The sequence below is a fragment of the Falco biarmicus genome, unplaced genomic scaffold (genome assembly GCF_023638135.1).
Source record: "Falco biarmicus isolate bFalBia1 unplaced genomic scaffold, bFalBia1.pri scaffold_27, whole genome shotgun sequence".
In the NCBI taxonomy this organism is placed as follows: Eukaryota; Metazoa; Chordata; class Aves; order Falconiformes; family Falconidae; genus Falco; species Falco biarmicus.
This window is the reverse complement of record NW_026611833.1, coordinates 11,119-30,999: the sequence shown is the minus strand read 5'-3', so window position 1 is coordinate 30,999 and position 19,881 is coordinate 11,119. Positions and strand designations below refer to the sequence as shown.

Here is a 19,881-nt window from a genome sequence, read left to right as displayed (position 1 = left end):
TCGTAGAAGGAGATTTATTTAAATTGATTTATTTAGAGAATACATCTTGTGGAACAGGAATTCCTTTGTGAATATGCAGTTGTTAGCACGACTGAAGCTTGATCTTGGCAATCCAAGTAGCTATTACTGTCAATAAATGAATGAAATGATAAGCCTATGGATCATAATTGCAATTTAATAAGTGTACGTGTATATGTAAATTAAAAAAATAATACCACTTCTTTCCTTTTTTGCTCTTTCACATTTACATTTCTCATATCCTCTTTTCTTCTTGTTTCCTTGGAAACTTCCATTTTGAGAAGATAACGATAGGTTCAGTATTAAGTATATGCAGAACACTAGCTGTTTTCTGCATTCTCGATGCCCATCCAGTTTCCAGTTGGTATGGGAGGTGATGGAACATTTCCCTCATTTGCAGAAAGGAACTTACTTGGAGAACTTTCATGCCCGCTGGTTACTAAGAGGGGAAAAGGCAATGCAGGATATAGAATCACTTTGCTTTTATAGGAAGGATCTTTCCTTCTTTGCTGTAAGAAACAAAGTGATATAGAGGACAGCGATACAATATACTAATAGAATGTCGGAAGTTAGTTGACAAAATTATGTATCTTCATCCACTGTTGTCATTCGACTTCCTAGTAACTCCGGCCTGTGACCTCCTTGGTATGAAATTTTCCATGGGCCACTGATCTCAGTCTCTGAAGTGGGAAGGGAACGGCACGCTGGTTCTGCAATTCTTCCGTTCGCCCTGAGAACGAGACCCTGAAGGGAGGAGGGCTGCTGTTTTCAGCATATTTGTGAGTCTGTCATTTCCCAGAGCTGTAGGAGCTCTAACAAATAATCAGAGTGTGGGAGCTAAAAGCATAGATACAGAGAACAGAACAAGATCTGTTGGTGTTGTGTTCCCATTTTTATTCCTGTTCGCTGTGCCTGCAGGCAGCATATGAAAAGCGTAAAGCAGAGTTACTACAGGACATGAATTACTGTTTCAAGCCTGTTTGTCTTTGGAGGAAAGCAGACCGCAGCTTCATGAATTCAGGAGTTTCACAAGTGAAATCGAAAACCTTATTTGCTGTTTGGTTGGTTTAGTTACAATAAAGCAATTATAATACCAGTAGTAAAGAATATTTATGAGTAGATGGAGAAAAAACAAAGTTAAACATTGCAATATGGAAATATGCTATTTTTCCTAAGTAGCTATCCAAATCAGAACTTAATATATAAACTTTCACATTGCTCTACAGCAACAGATCAAGAATGTTAGTTGCAGTTCAAATTCCTACTTCATAAGAATTTTTCAGAAAGAGTCTGAGAGAGGAGTGGGGTTTCTGCAGTTCTACACAGATGAACAGAAGCTGCTCCAAAACTTGCTCAAGCTTCAGCATTCTATTCTCAGTGTTCCTTCACAAAACATGCCCGTAAGCTCTCATGTATCTTGTCCAGCCTTAAGAAATTAACTCGGATCGCAACTGAAGAGGACGTGTATTACTTGTGCTCGTAACAATCTCCAGGCAGGGTGTCTTCTTTTATTACAGTCCCGGGCATGCAGGCTTTTGCTACTATTCTGGTTTTGCTGTTCTCCTTAAGTGCCCAGTGAGGTTTGCTCTAGTATCAGCCATGGCAGTTAATGTTCTCTCGCTCACCTGTTGTGTTTTTAGCACCGGTTTCTGTGGGCGCAAGGGGTCCATTTTAGATCTTTGAGTCACTGCGTCATGCCGTTGTGGCTTTTCCATTGGCGAACTGCTGCTGTAATTCCCTAAGGGGCTTCCTAGGTCAGGAGGTAGCGGATGGGAGCAGGTTGCCGCCCTGGGTCAGTGGTGAGTGCTGGCATGTATCATCTGACCTAGAGCTGATGTCTGTCACCACTTTAGCTCTGGAATGACTCTGAGACCCAGGGAACTCTGGTTCCCTTAAGCTGCAACCTTGGAGCTTTTCCAAGCAGTGGATGAAATTCCTGTCACAGGCTCTAAGGCACCTTAAGGAGAAGGGGGCACAGTCTGAGTTTTCCCCCATGTAGGCGCCAGGGAGGTACAGTTCTGAGCTTAGTGCTGGCCGCTACTGGGAGACGCTTTCGAGTGATCTGAGTGCAGCTCTGGCTACCCAAAGCTGGACAGGGTTGGCAAATGGTGATGTAGAGTTTTGGTGGTAAACTTGACCAGCCTGTCTTAACGAGCAGGCATGTTCTGTGTTCGCAAGCACCGTTTGGTCCCGCCTAGGCATCCCGAAAGTTTGAAGGGCCGCGGTCACGTCTTCCCTGGGTCACACACAATGAACGGTTGCCTGTGCAGAGTTGCTTTTTAAGGAGCAGGCTGTGGTTCTATTTTCTCTGTTTGGCTTTGCATTTGGGAAATAATGTAACAGTTACAGCTCAACTGAAGGAGCACGATACCTGACGCGGCAGAGAAGGAGGTGCGTTTTACTAATTGTTTGGTGTGCGTCAGTTTGACCCCAAAATGACATCGTGTCAAAGCTTGTGGCCAGGTTCCGCTGTAGATGTTGACTTGGGGTATGAATGGCTCCAGGTGTGCTTTAGGAGAGCTCTGTTGGTGTAGGTGTGCTGAGCAACTGCTCTGCTGTGTGTGCAGCTGTTCTGGTTTGGCTTCCTGGTGCGAGCACGCAGAAGAAAACTCGCAAGTGTGGTCAGCCTTGCCGTAAAATCAGAACGCTTTCTGCTGCTGCCTGGATATCCGAGAGCCTCCTGAACGTTTCAGGCAGGCAAGAGATGTGCTCCAGTACATCTGAGAGTCCACAGCTCTGCAGTTCCCTAGAGGGGCACTCACTACAGGTAAGGCTGTAAGATGGCAGAGCTCTCTGCAAGTGACGCTGACGGAGTTTCTTTGGGTATATATTTGGATACGTGTGCGAGCTGAAAAGCTATTGTTTGCTTTCCTGCTCAGTAAGCACAGGTCACTTGGGTGGTCATGGACACTTGTCATTTACTGAGGAAGTTTCCACCCGTTGCATGGAAAGGGAAACGGTTCAGAGGCACTGTTTAGGGTTTGGGGTTTTTTTGTTTGTTGTAAAACCTGGAGGTTTAGCATTTTGTTCTGTGGTGTCGGTTAAAGAAAAAGTATTTTGAATTCAGAAATGTAAAGTGCTGAAGCAGCTAAGTGGCAGAACCAGGCCTCGTTCCTAGTGTAGCCATAATCCAAGGCTGGTTTAAAGCCCAGCCCAGTTACGTCAGTGGGAGAACAGAGAAACAACAGATGATCGAGTTGTGTACACGGGTGCTCTCAAACTCAGGTACCTGTTCTTGGAAAAATTTGTCTACGAGAATAGTAATTGCTTGTTCAAAGACTAAGTGTGCTTGAAGGAGTGTGTGAGTTAAAGCAGGCAGAAAGAAGATCAAGATCTGAGGAGCAGCCTGGAACTGAGGAGATGAATCACCTGGGACAGTCAGGTGATGGATTTGCAGAACTGACAGGACCAAAGGAAACTCCTAAAAACTTCAGACGTTGACTAACGGTTTGAGAAGCATATCTAAGCCGTGCTGTATCCCTTTGCTCTCTGCCACTCGCTGGGGGGGCAGCCCGGCTCCGAGTTGTGACTAAAGCAAACCCAGCGGTACCCGCATCTATTTAAATGTCTCCCGGAACAACAGCAATCGCTGGGGCTTATCCGTAGGACCTCACCGCCCACTGCCCCCCCCTGCACCTTGTGCCGTGGGTTCCCCACGCTGCTGCTGCTCCCTCCTGGTGGGCCGGGGGCGCGGACAGAAAGAGCCACCCGACTGTAAAGCTGCCAGATGCAAAGGATTTAGCCGCTCGAGCCACGCGGGTGCTTTTGAGTCCGGAGGCAACGGGTAATAGTGGCTGGGCTGCGAGTGGGCAGAGGGCAGAGCGCAGGGCACCCCGCAGCCGCGGCGAGCGTTCCCGGCGGCCGGTGGCGTCAACTGGGCCGAGATCCCGCCCAGCGCTCGCCCGGCCAGTGCTCAGCACGGGGCTGGTGGGGACCTGCTGCCACTGGCGACCAAGAAGGGGGTACTGCAGCCAAGCTATCTAACAGAAGCTGCAAAGTTTATTGTAGCAATGGAGTCAATAACAACAAATGCTGAGAAAGAAAAACAGCTGAGCAGGTTTTCCTGAATTATGGTGACTGAATTTCATCCAGAAAGGAGGAAGCAAAAAAGCCATTTAGCAGGCCCTTGGTATCACCAGATACTCTTACAGAATGTGGCGTTCCCCCTTGGCTAGCACTAGCTAGGATAAATACTGGTAGCGATTGTTGGCTGTTTCTGTCGCCTAAAGTCTGCTCTGAGGACTAAGTGAGACATTCCTCCTCTGTGAATATCATTAACGGTATCTGGCTTTGCTTTGGTTGTTTCCGTGTTTTATAAAAACTGTACTTGTGTATGTGAAAAGGGAAAGACATGATGCTTACTTTTTAGTTTAATTGCCATGGCTGAAGTGGAAGAGTCCAGAAAAATGTAAGCTGGCTGAGGAAATGGGTCGACCTCAAAGCTGTGTCTATCTCCAAACAAGGGAAATCCTGTTTCTCCTGATGAGGAAGGATCATTGTTAAATAGCCATCACATTACCACATCACCAACATATAATGCCTAATGTTATGTGTTTGTATATGTAACAAAATCATACGTGCATTTATTTCTCGTTTGAGAATGCGGTCTGTGGAGGGTTTCTCTGCGCTGTAGTTCAGAGACCTGTAACTTAGGCTTAATTTAGACCTGAATACACCACCTAGAAATGAATCCAGTTTTGATGCAAAAGCAAAGGGGACAGATGTTCTACTTCTTTTAGAAGTTGTTCCAGTGGCTAACTGCCTTCACTGAGACCTCAGTTTCACTTTTTTAAAAATGTGAATGGTTTTAGTGTTAAGCAATAGGTTCTTCACATGTCTTTTGCATAAATGTCAGTTCCTGTTAAAATCAATTTATAAAATATGACACCAACTAACTTTCAGACAAACTAGAAAGACGCCGATTTGAAACTCTTACATTGTACAACCTGCTTTCCCAAGCTCAACTTTTCTGCCTCTTCTCTGTGTTACATACCGTTTTCCAAGAACTTAAGATTCTGAGAACTGAACTAAGCATAATATTGCAGCATCTGTCTCATTAATGACATGAAATCATGTCTCCATTGCTGTTCATTACTATACCACACCTAGATTCAAGGATGAAGTTACTCCCGTTTGTCATGACATCACACCAACCTCTCCACCATTACACCTAAAGCCTCCTCAGCCAGCGCTTACCACAGATACAGTTCCCACATACGAGACGTGGGCTCCACTTCATCATCCTAATGGGGGTTTGGAGTACTGCAGTAACGCACATTTCATTTGAATAGGCTTTACCTGACTGCTCAACTTGAACGTTCATCACTCTCAAACATCTCACAACTTGCTTGTAGCTGTTGCATTCGCTTCCATATAATCAGAACTACTGAATAACGCGTGACATCGAATTTACATAATTTCCTTATAAACGCTGAAGTTTCATGAACCATTTTGTAGACCTGCTAGCTGTTACTCCAATAAACCCTCATTACTACTTAGTGTTTCAAAGCGCTAGCCTTTCTCATGAGAAAAATTTAGGTACTGCGTGGACAGTACCTTGGAGGTGGGGAATAGACGTGACACTTTGCTATCCTTACCAATTACCATTCTTCTGAGAGTACTAAATTTCTCTGGGAGGAATGTATTTTCCATAAGGGAATTTTCATTCCTATTAGCTACATTCCCAGCCTCAGCTTTCAGTTTCAGACCGAACTAATCTGAACTCATTTTAAAAAAAACAGATAAAAATGCAGAGTCATCTTTAAGAACTCTACCTAGAAGTAAGCAGCTTTCATTATTTCTTTGAGTAACTTCTGCAAATCTCCATTGCCTAGAGTTCAACAGGCAGCAGCCCTTCCTCTAGACTATGAAAGGTGGGGATCGCAGATGCAGCATTGACTTAGCAAATGAAGGCATCCACATAAAATAACAAAACTGGTTTATCAAGTTATAAATAAAAAACGTAGTCCTTAACATAAGACATCAGTAGATCTGCATAGCAAACTTTGCTTTCTACCAGGAGTATGGTCTAAGCACTTCCTGAAACAGGAACAGCAGCAGCGTATTTACTTAGGACTTACCACGGAAACTGACACACTTGGAACGGGTATGGACAAACAGCTGCTGTTCTTTACTGTTCTCCTGGTAAGAAGCGGTATGAATGATTTTCTATAGTCTTACACTTAGCCAATCAAAGTTCTCCTTAATAACCTTGCCCCATGACCCAGATACTTGAGGTTTTCCTGACTAAGAACAAGGTATAAAGATAACGGGAAAACCATGACTTTAATTGGTAACCCGGTTAACATCTAAGGGTGCGTTTTGATTATGGAAGAATTACTTTAACATTATGAAGGTAGTAAGAGCACAAGCTATGAAAACTTGCAACAATTTGAGCCATCTTGCCCGCTACGGAGTAAGCAAGAACTGGGAAAATGAAAAGCAAATTTTCTCTAACAAGCTCAAGTCTTTCTGGCTGAAATTATATATTAGTAATTTACGTTAAGATAGAAATTCTAACAGAGAGCACAAGAAAAGTTGATTAGTCTTTCCTGCCTGTTAACCCCAGAGAAAAAACACCGTTAATGAATGTAAAGGAACACCTATGAAGGCACAGTTGAAACAGATGGAAGCCAGTAAGTTTTCACACAGCCATGACAGAAACCATAGTTCCCATTGTCATACCTAGCTGCTGAAGCCAAGAGCGTGGACAGAATAGGGACAGCACTCTTGGTGAAAGATCATCAATATTCCCTGATGGCAGCGAACGTTAACAAGTTTTAAAATCGATTTAAGTATCATTTTGCAGGGCTCAAAACCACCTCATTATTACTGTGGCGTGAATACCAAGCTGAGAAACAGAAAAGCTTTGAAGCACGATGCTAGGATATAGGAGGGTTTCTTACACCTCTCACAGATGCTGACCATCAACAGGCCAAACTACGTGAACCTGGAATGACAATTCTCAAGTGAAACAACTGCAATAGGTGCATCTGACTGCAATCCAATTAATTCAAGAAACAGTACCCACCCATATGAAGAAATGGGTAGTTTCTCAAAATGCTGTTTGCTGTCAAGAGTCATCCAGCCAACACCGACGCATGCACACACAACACAGTGCAAATCAGATGTACTAAGCTACCCTTTGAATTGAGGGCACCTCAGGGATTGTTTACTAATAGTTAAGACAAAGGATAATTAGAAACGGTCTATGAACAGAAAGATCCCAGTCTTGAAGGCACAGTATCTCTATCACAGACACGCCCAACCATGGGCAGGGTTGGGGGAATTCAGAAAAAAAGAAAAAGGGGAAAAAAAAAAAAAAAAAAAAAAGAGAGAGAGACACACACACACACAAGTAAAAAGACTGGTAGGATTCAGCGTAAAGCAAAAAGAAATCCCACTAAACCATGAACACGTAAGCCTAGTGCCGCAGAAAAGTAACTTACAAGAATATCCTTTTACACAAAACCTCAACGGGTGTAGACATTGTCTTTTCACCGATAACGTTCCTATTTCTGCCTCTTTGTCGCTGCTTTCAGTCCCTGCCAGGGGAGGGAGCCCAGGTTAAAATACATCAGTACGTAGCCCAAGGACTCCAAGTCATCTCCGTGAGATTGCTCTACAACAGTATAAAAAAGGAGTACTGGAAAAACAAAAGACTGTGCAACAAGACCCTCATAAAAAACCTTTGAAAAACAAGGGATAGCTGAGTTACTATGCCCACGATAAACAGTACAAGAAAAAGCCTATCACCCTTGCAATTATTAAAAAAAAAGGTGCTAATTCCTGAGAATTACAGTCGGACCAATTCCCACCCAATCAAGAGATAAGAGGCCAAGCACACTGCGCTGTTAAGTGCCATAAATAAGGATCATACTCTATGCCTCATTAAAGCAACATCTACTTGTGCTAAAATTAAGTGCATCGACACTTTCAAAGTTTTTATTTATTGCTTTCTCCAGCTCGCTGATTCCAAGATGCGTGTTGATGGATGCATAACAGGCGGTTCCTGTTAAGTTTTTATTTTCACGATATGGGATATGTTGGTGAGTTTGAGAGTCTCGCTACTTCTTTGCTAACCCAGAGTCTATTATGTAGACAAGATTGCCTTTCTTCCCAAGGCCCATTAAGAAGTTGTCTGGCTTCACATCTCAGTGGATGAAGTTCTCAGAGTGAACGTATTCAATTCAACTAATCTAGATAAAGAGGAAAAAAAAACCCAAACCAACCATAAATCACTCGAGAGAGACTAGGCGTACACTTTTTTCCGTATAAAAACACTAGCAAGATTGTCTTAACGATAAAAGAGGTAATGAAACTTTTTATTGTAAAACGTAAGGGCATTAAAGAGAACATAATTCGACAGACAACACATAAACCTCTCCAGCTCTTTCCCCGTGTCTATTTTACATTTGTTTCCAAAAACTTTCTCGGGCGAATTTCTTTTGTCTTTGAGCAGTGCAACAGACGGTTTGCAAACAGCGCAAGTCTGCTTTTTAAAAATCAATTAAAACTTTGTAATCACTTTAGATGGGGCACTTTGTATTTAAGCGCAACAAAACCAATGTTGAGTCTTTTCTTTCATGATAACAGGCCTATTCACCTCTAAATTACAGAAACAACGTATTTGGTTCTGATCTCTCAAGGAATCTGAATATTCCAACACACTGCACCGTCAAGATCAGCAAAGCAGGTTCCTACCATTTGGTCAGCGAGTAATAGGACTGTCTCGAGACTAAACTTCCTTGAACAAAAACTGAAGAGATCTTCAAGACTCGGTCCAAACGGCTCCATCCCCATTCCATTGTAGTCCCCTTCAGCTCCACACCACTTAATTGTGGGAACGCACACTAGAGAAAAAGAAACAGTTTATCCAGTATAACAATTTGATTTATATACAAGTCTTCAAGGCTCCTAAGATGAATTCTAAGAGGGTCACGACTGTGACTGTTTGTACTCACAGTGAAGCTCAATATTTGATGCAACCGTCAGCCAAGAAAAAGGTGAAAAACTCACCATCGCTGAACATTTCATCATCTGTAAGCTGCCCACCCTTAGCATAAAGGACTCCAAATTTAAAATTCACAGGTCCCTGAGAAATAAAACCAAATAGTACAGGATAAACAGACAATCAAACAAAAGACCCAAAACAATGTTTCCTCTAAGGACTTTTTTATACATCTTTTGTATACGCCCTCACACGGGAATATACACTTCATGCCAGCTCTATTGCATGCTCAAGTAGCAGATACCTAATAATTTACTTTTGATCATAGATTATGAATTTTATGATAGCACTAAGTTGCTCATCTATTAATAGGATATATTATGCCGGTGCTTTAAATGATTTTCCATCTCATATTTGCACAGAAATACCACATTTTTTTACTGCAATAAGCAGTCAGTACCGAAGTTGGTATAAGTCACTAAGTAAGTGCTAGGAGTGAAAAGTTTACATTTACCTCTTGCTCTTCAAGAGCAAATAAATCCTGTAAACAAATCAATATCTTTAGCACACTGGTACTGAAGACAGCACAAAACCCCCTGGAACATACTCGTATATTTGTTTAATTTCAAAGTAGCCAGTTCAACCGATAAAGACAGCTTATTTTGTAACTGTAACCCTACTCCTCATTATTATCTGTCGCGACGGAGGGAAGACACAGTCACTCAATATGAGTGATCAGCAGACTTCGTTTATTGAACCTTACAGTCACCTTTTATGCCTTCTTATAATTAGCTCATACATATTACAGAAGTTAAGCTCATTATTGGTTAGTTGCCTAAATACCAAGCCCACCCCTAGTTTCTCTTCTGTAGTTTTCTGTTCCCACCTGCAACATTCTTTTCCCACCAAAATCTTCCTGTTACTGTGTAACAAGGACAGCCAAAGACAGTGTATTTTGCTTTACTTCAGATAAGCTGAGAGCGATGTGCATTTTTGTCCAGCCAGCTGGACTATGTCTATGCGACCCTTTTCAGCTAGTCAGTTATCCACAATTATCCTGCTACCGAAAGGAACAAACCACTAGCATTCATACCCAACGACTTATTTTTCCAGAAAAGAATAAAAAGCCACAACCAAACAAAAAAAAAAGAAGTCGCCTCCTACCTTCTGTATCTCAGGATGAAAAATTTCCCTCGGGCTCTTCCCAAATTTGTCAAGACTCACAGCACTGAAATGCAAACGAAATACTGCTTTATAGGAGAGCAAGTATACATTTCAACATTAAACTGCTAACTGGCTGTAGTTAGAACCGATTTCAAAAAGAATTGTTCAAAGAGCCTTGCTGACGTGGAATTTTTTGTGGAAGAGCCATTTATTTCCCACAATACTAACCTCTAAGACTTCCTAAACTTCTTTTGGATTTTAAAAACAGAAAGAAACCTGATCTCCGTGCAGGGTCCTAGTTAAGTGTACTGCATTTACTTGTAAAGCACAGAATTTTATTCCATCATCCTTCACTTTGGCTTTATACATAATCCTTGTGAGCATTTTAGGAAGACTCAATAACCTATTCTATTTCATAAGCTTCTCTTCTATCTCTTTTAAAATAATTCTGGCATGTCAAATGAAAAACGAGTCGTTCAGCATCAAGTTCACACCCCAAAGATCCACAAGCAAGATCAACTGCCTCAGTCAACAGAAATACCTAATTTATAGCATTTCTTCCTAAGTCATGTTTCTACATGACTATTATTTTTGCCCATTTTTTCCCTAGCATGAATTTCTGGAGCTGCGCAGCATGCCACGGAGTGCCAAACGCAGTCTGTCTGAGGCACACTGAGCTGACACGGAGGTCACATCTGATGCACCTTTCCATCATTGCTTATGCTAGGTCACCATGCGGACAGGAGTTCCCATAGTTCCCTTTGAAATTAAAATGCTAGACTTAATTTACAAAAAAGCAGGTTTATCGTGTAACTGAAGTTCTTTGAGATAGTCGGTACCTAGACTCACGCTGGCTGTGAACAGGGTGAAATGGCAAAGGGCTATCAACCAGGCCCAAGGGAAGGCTCAAAGGCTGTAAAAGCTGAAGAATAGTCAGGGAAGGGATTTTAGCCCGAGCCCAAGCAGGCAAAAGGAGATGACCTTAGTCCTGCTGCCTGCAGGTGTGTGGGAAAATCACCCTGAGGGGCGGGAATTCGACCAAACTGCGTCCTAACAGAAGCGTAGCATTACAGAAAGCTTTTTTAGGGTAAAATGCAGCTATGGCCTTCAGGATGGTTGGCATGCACAGAATCCGTATCACCACAGTGCCCTAAGCAACACCTCCTGGCAGCTCAGCGCACGTGGATAGTGGTGACGGAGGATGGTGCGGAGTGGAGACACCATGGCCAGGCCGTCGCGCTCCCTGCAGGAAAGGGAACCAGGTGGCACCACACAGCCGATAAGCTGCACACCAGCTGGCACACGAAGATCCAGGAGATGTCTGTGGCTGAGCCAACCGTTATGGTGAAATTACTTTCCTCAGCTGAAATAATCCCATTGTAATACTAACGCACACCTCCACCTCAAAGCTGCCTGCCTCCAAGGTACTACTACACCTCGCTGGGCACACAACACCAGTTAGTAACAACAATATGCATGACCAAAGTCACTCAAGCTCCGCCTAGATGTGATGGAAATGGACCGGTCCTGAACTGAAACGAGTCCAAAGGGGGGGGCGGGGGGATTGTCTAAACTCCTCGGTTACCCAACTCTGATTCAGTGCTCACAAAGCTAGGTCAAGCTGACTCACTCTCTACAGTTGTTATGCAGGGACTTCTCACCAAGGTAGTCAGCCTTGGGGAGGATGAGAAACAAAGAACAGGCAGTGAAAACAATGCCAGTACCTAAGTTATGCAGAAAGAAACCTTCAAGTGAGGAAAGTTCTGGCTACGAGAGGAAACGGGATGATAAAGTGTTGCAATCCACTGACATCAACAGAAAATTAGTTGAAAATAAGACAAAGATAATTGCCTTATTCTTAGCGGGAGATCACAACCTCCAACTCAAACAGCCCCCCCAAAGGAAGGCAAAACCCCGCCTGAGGAGCATGCGTAGTTAGCAGAGAACTTCAGCAGTGCTATCTGGGGATACGTACTAATTTGTATTAGAAGCCAGAAACTTGTAACTAATCCTGTGTATGAAAATGAATATGCAATGTACTATGAAGTATAAGAAGTGGACAGATGAAGGGAGAAATTAGGGAAGACTCCATCGGAACTTCTGGGATCCGTCGATGGGCTGAACCTGTCTTCTCCCCCGTAGGGACACCTATCGGGTAAGAGCTCTGTTTTGTGCATGCTAAATAACTGACTCATGCTAGCTGTTATTAGCGATTAGAATTCAGTTGGATGTAGTTGTATGTAATTCAAAGCTTGGTTTTGCAGACAGGCCCTATCACTGGCAATCACAAACCCTAAATTGTCACCATTTCTTATTAATAAGGAGTGTTATTCCGTGAACTGTTGGTGCGAGTCCTTTGTGGGCGCTGGCAGTTGCCGGCAGCGGGTAACACATTCAAACAAAGTGGGAAGACCCGCTGAGGGGTCCCCCTAATGCTGCTAGTGTGCCACCCTGCACAAGTCAGTCGATTTGCCCTTCGATCCAGTGGGACTTTTCAGTGAAGGGTCTGACAGACTGGTCGGGAACAAGGGTCTCAGCTTTCCTGGGGCGCTAACAGACAGATCAAACACCTTGGGTTGAGAGGATTGCATACTGCTGCTCTCCACCCCCCCACCCCCCCCCTTCACGTGACAACGTGGCACACACCTTGGGAGAAGCAGGGAACGAGGTCTGAAAGAAGCCTGCACTTTCCTCGGTAGAGTAGTGGAGCATCAAAGGATGGAACACGCGAGGGCACTTCAGCAAAGGAGTTACGAGTCTAGTTCCTCCACCCTGGGATGCCTGACCAAAAATGTATATGTGGGTGAGAGTGGAGGGAGAGGCTGCGTTAGGACAGATGCCTAGGAAGAGGTATTTCAGCACTGGTGGGCAGGCACAGAAGACCAGGTGCTCACGCAGGTACAACATGCAGTACTGACAACTGGGAACACTACTCAAGCCAGTACCGTAGGAGCTAGAAGACAACACTTAGCTCATCTTGATGAAAGAGATCTGAAGTGTTTCCCACTCACCATCTTGACACTCCAACCAAGCCACAGCTCAGGAAATCAGAATTAAGACGCAAGGCTCAATGGACCTGCTAGCCCCTCTGGCAAATTCGGTGGTCTGGGACCTCTCAGACATCTTGTACAGGTGTTGGAAAATCCAGATCTGATGGTACTGACTTCACATCCCAACGCACGCACTGTTCCCAGAACTCTCCTCTCACATCAGGACTGGCAGTGTTATCCCACGTACCAGCTGCAAGCAAGCAAGCAAGAGGCATTTGCTCATACTCTACAGTGACCAAAGGTTCTGAAGACACGCAGACTGCAAAGTCGGGACAGCATTACTGTTTGACTGCAACACTACCAGAATCGTTCCCAGTTTGTACTGAAGTACAACAGTAAGTCATAACATGTAAAAAAATGCAGAGGAGAGGTTTATGTAGCCAAGGACCACTTACTCCAACTTGTAACTGATCCATCAACTGAAATCTATGAATCAGGTATCCATTAACACACACAAAGCAAACGTAGCAAGACGCAACTTTAGGCTTAAGGGTCAAGTCAGCGGAGCCTTCCCTGGAGAGAGGGCTCGTCCCACTGTCAGCCTCCTAGGATTTAAAGATGCAACCAAAGTCAAGTTCTGCCAGACCAGCTGCTTGATTTCCAGTAGGAAAAGCCCGTTCACTCAGCAGCTTTGCTCCTGAAATGCATCGATGAGTCCTTGTCCCAATTTCAGAGGGACCGGGCAAAGACTTGCCTCGCAAAAGTACCGAGTATAATATATATGCACACACACACAGAGGAGCTTGTCTGATCTGCCAGTGTAATACATTTGTGTCCTATAAACTCTTCAAGAGTTTGTGGTGTTTAAAACGCTGTGAATTCAGCCGTCCCTTGTTCCCATGAATATCGTAGCAGGCATACGGTGATGGAAAGGCTGTGAGAGCATCCATCCAAGAATGGCAGAATAGCATCTTACCGTGTCCGTCGGCTTCTGGAGTCACACGACTGGCAGCTTTATCCAAGCATTGTTTAAACGGCTTGTGCTCTACGTCCTGCTGCTGTTTTCCTGTTACATCCGTGGCATCGACGCTCAAATCTGAAAGCAGCGAGCAAGGAAAGCGGTCTATGAACACACAAGTGTCATGGCCTGTGACAAGCCGAGGAAATGAAAAGACAGAATCTTTCAGCCAGCAGGGTAAGAACGTGCCAAACTGGGAGAGCGCGTACGGCTAGGGCCAAGTGACCGACGGAGTACAACGCAAGGTGCCGCACGCTAAATGGCCCTCCCAGGTACGGGGTTTGGTTTGGTGTCCCAGAAGGACCGTTTCCAACTTCCAAGAAAGCGTTACCCTGAAAGGTAGACGCGCTTAAGGCAAAAAGCCAAAAGCAAACCCCTCAAAGCCCAGAAGCATGTTCAGGAACACAGGAGTTAAGCCTAAAATTGGTTGAAAGCTGCCTCCTACCTCTTCCCCCGCCACCTCTCCCCCTTCAACATCAGCACATTTCCTTGTGATCCCTTTTCACAAAAAGATTGAGGCCTGTGGTATCAGCTCGGTACCGAAGCACCACGATGCGCTTGCTGGCTACATGCTCTCTTAGAAGGCTGACAGCTTCTCCGCACACAACAGCCGAGGATTCCAGCCTCCCTGGCCTTCCCACGCCCTGTGAAATGTGAGGAAGGCAAAGACCGATAACATCTCGGGGGTCAGGAGGAAGTCAAGATGCACTACATCTAGAGCCCAACGCATTACCCAAAGGAATTACCACAACTGAACAAGAGGCAGGAAAGGTCGCTAGACAGGCGGATAACATGCACGGCAGTAACACCCAGTCATACCTGAAGGACTTCCAGTCACTTCATCCCGCAATTTCTTTTTTAATTTAGTTAAAAGGTAATCAGATTCTTAACGCTCATTCTGCTTTTGTAACTTCTGGAGAAAGGCTAACATGTGGCAGTGGCATTACAGTCAGAATTCAAGTACCACAACCACGGCAAAGCTGTGCCTTGCCAAGTGACTTCCAAAGCAGGCTCTCGAGCCTGTCAACAAGACAGTCAAGTCTGGAGTCCCAAGGGAACTCTGCCCCAGCTCTGGCAGTGCGACTGAGCTCTCTGACCAAGTACACTGCCGTCCAGAAATGTAAGGGGGCTGAAACCTCAGGCTCATTTACAAACTAGAAAAATGACGCTACCTGACTGGACGCGCTGGTTCAAGCGCCCAGCAGGCCCGGCTGCGTAACCACGAGGCACCAGCAATTCCTCGCGCTTGCCCTTTGTAATACTTTGTACAGAAAGACAGCAGCCGCGGGGGCGGGGGGGAATTTCCGCTGCCGGCTTTCTTTTTCGTCGTGCCCGCTCGCAGGGGCTGAAGAGGCTCCGGAGCCGCCCCCCTGCGCCAGCGTTACCGCAGGCCCCAGGGCAGCCCCTGCGGCCCCAGCCCGCTGCCACGGCCCCGGCCGGCGGCTGGGGGAAAGACAAAGCCCCGCGCAGAGCTGCGGCGGCTGCGGCGGCTGCCCGGGCACCCGGAGGCGGCGGGGGGGGCGGCAGGGCGCCGCGGGCCGACCCCCCTCCCGGGCCCCGCCGCCGCTCCTCGCCTCCTCGCTGAGGCAGCGGCGCAGCTCCGAGTGAAAAAAAGGCAGCACCGCGAGCAGCCCGCTGAGCACCGCCACTGCCGGGGAGACGAGAACCGCCGGCAGCCCCGCCGCGCCCGGGCCGTCCTCCCGCCCCAGCCCGCCCGCCGCCGGCACCAGGCGCTCCCTGCCGCGGCCGAGCGCCGGCCCGCCACGTCCCCCCCGGCCGGCCGCTGCCCGACGGGGAGGCCCGGGCCCGCCCGCTCACCCAGCGCGCCGCCGCACGGCCCGGCCCGAAAGCCTTCCAGGCTCCCGGGGAAGCCCCGCACCGCCGCAGCCGCGCCGGGGCGCCGCGTGGCCAGAAATTAAACCCGCCTTCCGGGGCCGGGCCGGGCCCGCCGCCGGCCACGGGCATGCCCACGGCCCCGGGGGGGGTTGCCCCTGTGGGCCCTGCCGCCCTCCCCCCCCGCTATAGCCCCTGTCTTGCCCCTCCAGCCCCCTGCCCCTCCCGGCCCCCCTCTGCCCACACCCGCACCCCCATCCCTCCCCAAAACTGTGCCTGCCCGGAGAGCCCCCCCCGCTCACTCCGTGCGCCCCCCCCCCGTGTCCCCCGCCCCCCTGCCTCCTCCGACCACCTGCCCCCCCCGCGCCCCCCTGCACCCCCGCCCCCCTGCCCCCTCAGCCTTTACAGCCCCGGTTTGCTCCCTTATAGCCCCTCCTAACCCCTATAGCCCCCATCCTGTCCCCCCCGCCCCCTCACCGCTTGCCTGCTCCAGGGGGGTGGGGCAGCCCCCCCGGGCTGTTTGCTGCTGGGGAGGCACCGGGGGGGATCGCTCGCACGTCCCCCCCCCCCCCCGCCCGGGACAGTGGTGCCGCGGGGGGCTTGGGGTGTGTGTGTCAGTGCCGCCCCCGGCCCCCTTACCGTGTCCGCCGTCCTGGGCCCCCCCTTACCTGGGGAGGGGGCTCGACCTGGGCCCTCTGTGGACCCACCAGCAGGAACTGGGAGTACAGAGGAACGGGCTGGGGGCACAGCTGCCCTATGGCCCCCCCAGCCCCATGGCCCCCCATGGGCTCCCCCACGAGGCCCCTGTGCCTCCCATCCACCCCAGATGCCCCCCAAGCCCCCCAGAGGACCTTGTGCCCTCCAACCAGCCCCCCAGCCGCTGCCAAGGCCCCTGCATAGTCACTGCACCCCCCAGCTCACCTAAAGGACCTAAGGCCCTTCGCAGCAACACTACTGCCCCCCCAGAGCCCCCTGTACCCCCCCACCTGCCCGCCAAGTCCCTCCAGAGGCCCTTATGCCCCCCCAGGCCCTCAAATAGCCTTATGGCCCGCCCAGAGGCCCCAGAGGCCCCCAGCCGCCCTCACTAAGGCCCCTATGCCTCCCCAGACCCCCATGGGCTCCCCCAAACCCCCAGAGGCTCCTGTGCCCCCCCCCCCCAGAGCCCCCTATCCCTCCCAAGCCCCCCCAGAGGCACCTGTGCCGCCCCCCGAGGCCCCTATGCCTTCCTAGGGGCAGGGAAGACTCTATGGCCCCTCCAAGCCTCCCCAGAGGCCCCTGTGCCCCCCCCTCCGGCACCAACGAGCACCACGGGCCCCCCCAGAGGAACTTGTGGCCCACAACCAGGCCCCAGGACACTTCTGTTTGTGGTTCTCACTTTGCCCTGGTAGCCATGTGAAGCACACCACAACAGTTGTGCTACCTACTTTCTGGGGTGAAATGGGGAGAAGCTGACATTTGCACTCGGCCGCAGCCAAAATGCTCCACGGCACCACCCATGCACAGCTCCACCAGAGAAGGTGCCAGGAAGGATTTCTGTTTGTGGTTCTCGCTGTGCCCTGGTAGCCATGTGAAGTTGCCTTCCTCACCTCTGTGAGGAACGCGAGCTCCCGCAGAGATAACTCACCAATGTCCAGCTGGGAGACAGGTCTTCAAACCGCGTACACCTCTTCCTCACCTTGGAATTGCTCTTGGACCGTAGCAAAGGTCCCGAGTCCTGTGACCAGGACCCCTGCCCAGGAAAACGGCACAAAGGCTGACCACAGGGAAGAGCGAAACTCTATCACGTGCCAAAAGCTTTCTCAGACTAGATCTGGGCATGCTTTTGCTCCTGGTTGACCAAGAAGCTGGAATTGCTGCGATTCACAGCTCCACCGACGCTCAATAGCAGAGTCTCACCTGGGTCACCAGAAAATGATCCCGTAAAGGCGGTCACGGTGAAAAACCCTCTCAGACCGTCGAAAAGTCACCTCCTCTGGGCCATGGCCGCTCTGGCAGGGCTCTTCCCAAAGCAGCCAACTCTGTTCCTCATGCCGACCGTCAGGCACAGGGGACGCTCACCTGAGAGCAGCTCCTGGCTGCACTGTGAGAGGGGGGCGAGGCCCGGCAGGAGGCCTCATAGCCCTGCGCACAGGATCCCTCTGAATTCAGCTGTTCCATTGCCTCAGGCAGCCAACACAGAAAATGGTGCCGCCGGGCATGCGGTGCCACGGTTTGAAACTCCAGTGCCAAGCCAGAAGGGGGGAAACTGTCAACCCGCTTGGTCCTTGATGTCAGAAAGCGCTCCCTTGCCTAGTTTCTTACCCGTTGCAACTCTCAGCTACACCACATGCTTGAGGTTTTTCTAGGCTTCTCTCAGGGAAGGAAAAGGATGCCCAACTGCATGCATGCGTGTAATCACTAGAGCGTTTTGGAGCTTAAACTGTGAAAAATCACGTTTCAAAAGAGAATCACAATGACACCCATTACCACCCAAGGTTCATGCCAGATGTTCTCCATAAAGGAGGACAGAGAAAGGTGTGGCTATATTGCCCACAGAACGCCAGAATCATTTCAGCTAGCAGGCACCCTGGAAGGTCTCCCATGCCTCCTCCTGTTCCAAACAGCCACAGTGAAGGAAAGGCTCCACGGAAGGAAAATCCTTCTCTCGTCACAGCTAGGGGTGCCACCGAGGCACTTCCTGGGTCCCAGTGTTACAGAAAGAAGTCTGAAGCACTCTCCTCCAGAACTGATTCTCTTCTAAGAACAACCAAAGATCAGGGAAATGCACAAGTGGAAAGACGCCTGAGACAGAGACATAAATGCACATACACGTAACAGTTTACTATGAGGTTTGCTTCCTCAGGCAGCAATGTTCAAGTATCCTCATCAGTCTTCCTCCCCACCTTTATCCAGTCTTCCCTATTTCTGTTTCAAACGTCTGTAAAAACCTATTTCAGTTTATTCTGAGAGGTTTGTTGTGCACCTCATTTCGTTCGTAGCATGGTCCTGCTGCCCTGCTAATATGGCAAAATGTCAAGAACCAACTCAGACGGAGCCCCCAAACGTCTGGCCAACAGCTAAACCTAAACGAAGGTCTGGCTTTTCTCACCAAAACAGCTACTCTCAGGACCAGGTCTTAAAAACAGAGGGCTTTAAAAACAAGTGGCTCATGTAGGTGCTCCTACGCCCCCCTGCCATGGGCAGGTTCCTCGTGAGACCAAGGTGCTGCGCGGTGGTGCGGTGCAAGCATTAGTTAAACCAGACCAAGTTTACGATGCAAAGGAAATGGTCAAAGTCCTCGGTTTGAATGGCAGAGAGGCACCTGGAAGTCAGCTAGAGGCAAGTTCCGGCCAGAGTGCCGGCTTGCTGCCAGCACCAGCCCAGGGCTCTCCCGAGCAAGTGCCAGGACACCCTGAGGACAGAGGCTGACTCAAATAACCGGCCCTGGGAGCAAGGGCAGCAGAGGCCCCAGCTGGTCAGCAGCTGGAGCGCCAGAGGCACGGGCAGAGGCCCAAGGCGTGGGCTCTGCTTGGCATGGAGAAGAAGGAGCACAGGGGCTCTCCAGCTCTGCCTGCCGGCATGGGCCTTGCCTGCACACGTCTTTCTCCCAGGATGGACCAGGCACAGACAACCACTGGGGGAACGTGCTCAGCTTTTATTGCTCTCAGAACGTGCCCAGGGTGGAGCAGAGTCTGGCACCACAACGTCCTCATGGCAGCTGAACGTGTTGGGCGCCGTCCATGCACCCATGCCTCGCGTGCCTCCCTGTGCCACACCCTCTGGGTACCGCACAGGATCAGGGCCAGCTGCCATCTCTGGGGGCCCCTCTGCCAGCACGGCGCTGCTGCTCTTGCTGTGGCCTGATGCAAGTAGGGCAGAAAGCCTTGCGCAGAGCCCTGAGCGCCCTGCGGAAGAGGGAGGGCCGTCGC

At 48.8% G+C, this 19,881-nt stretch overlaps 1 protein-coding gene and 1 non-coding gene across 5 annotated transcripts; one reads left to right on the top strand and one right to left on the bottom strand.

Annotated features, from left to right (window-relative positions):
• The first annotated feature begins 1,809 nt into the window (after positions 1–1,809).
• LOC130143423 (small nucleolar RNA SNORD45) lies at positions 1,810–1,894 on the top strand. The gene has a single exon (XR_008819729.1). It is a non-coding gene; the product is annotated as a small nucleolar RNA SNORD45 (small nucleolar RNA).
• A 6,127-nt stretch (positions 1,895–8,021) lies between these two features.
• LOC130143361 (casein kinase I-like) lies at positions 8,022–15,441 on the bottom strand. 4 transcript variants are annotated; one of them, XM_056326056.1, is made up of 5 exons: positions 14,586–15,441; positions 10,133–10,196; positions 9,037–9,112; positions 8,722–8,870; positions 8,022–8,216 (listed from the first exon to the last, which is right to left on the bottom strand). In XM_056326056.1, the coding sequence occupies exons 1-5, from the start codon at positions 14,615–14,617 to the stop codon at positions 8,208–8,210; spliced, it is 330 nt and encodes a 109-aa protein (XP_056182031.1). In that variant the 5' UTR covers positions 14,618–15,441; the 3' UTR covers positions 8,022–8,207. The 4 variants fall into 4 exon arrangements, 2 of the variants coding, with proteins under 2 accessions (XP_056182031.1, XP_056182030.1); XM_056326055.1 differs by lacking the exon at positions 8,022–8,216 and having other exon boundaries at positions 8,315–8,870; XR_008819726.1 differs by lacking the exons at positions 8,022–8,216; positions 8,722–8,870; positions 9,037–9,112; positions 10,133–10,196 and adding an exon at positions 13,719–14,245.
• Positions 15,442–19,881: the final 4,440 nt, after the last annotated feature.

Excerpts from the sequence above, each read along its gene's own strand:
- LOC130143361 (XM_056326055.1), bottom strand. The coding sequence starts at position 14,617 with ATGTTGAAGGGGGAGAGGTGGCGGGGGAAGAG. Across the intron at positions 9,113-10,132 it reads TTCATCCTGAGATACAGAAG|GGACCTGTGAATTTTAAATT; the intron begins GTAGGAGGCGAC and ends TTTATTTCTCAG. Across the intron at positions 8,871-9,036 it reads TGATGAAATGTTCAGCGATG|TGTGCGTTCCCACAATTAAG; the intron begins GTGAGTTTTTCA and ends CTTTTTCTCTAG.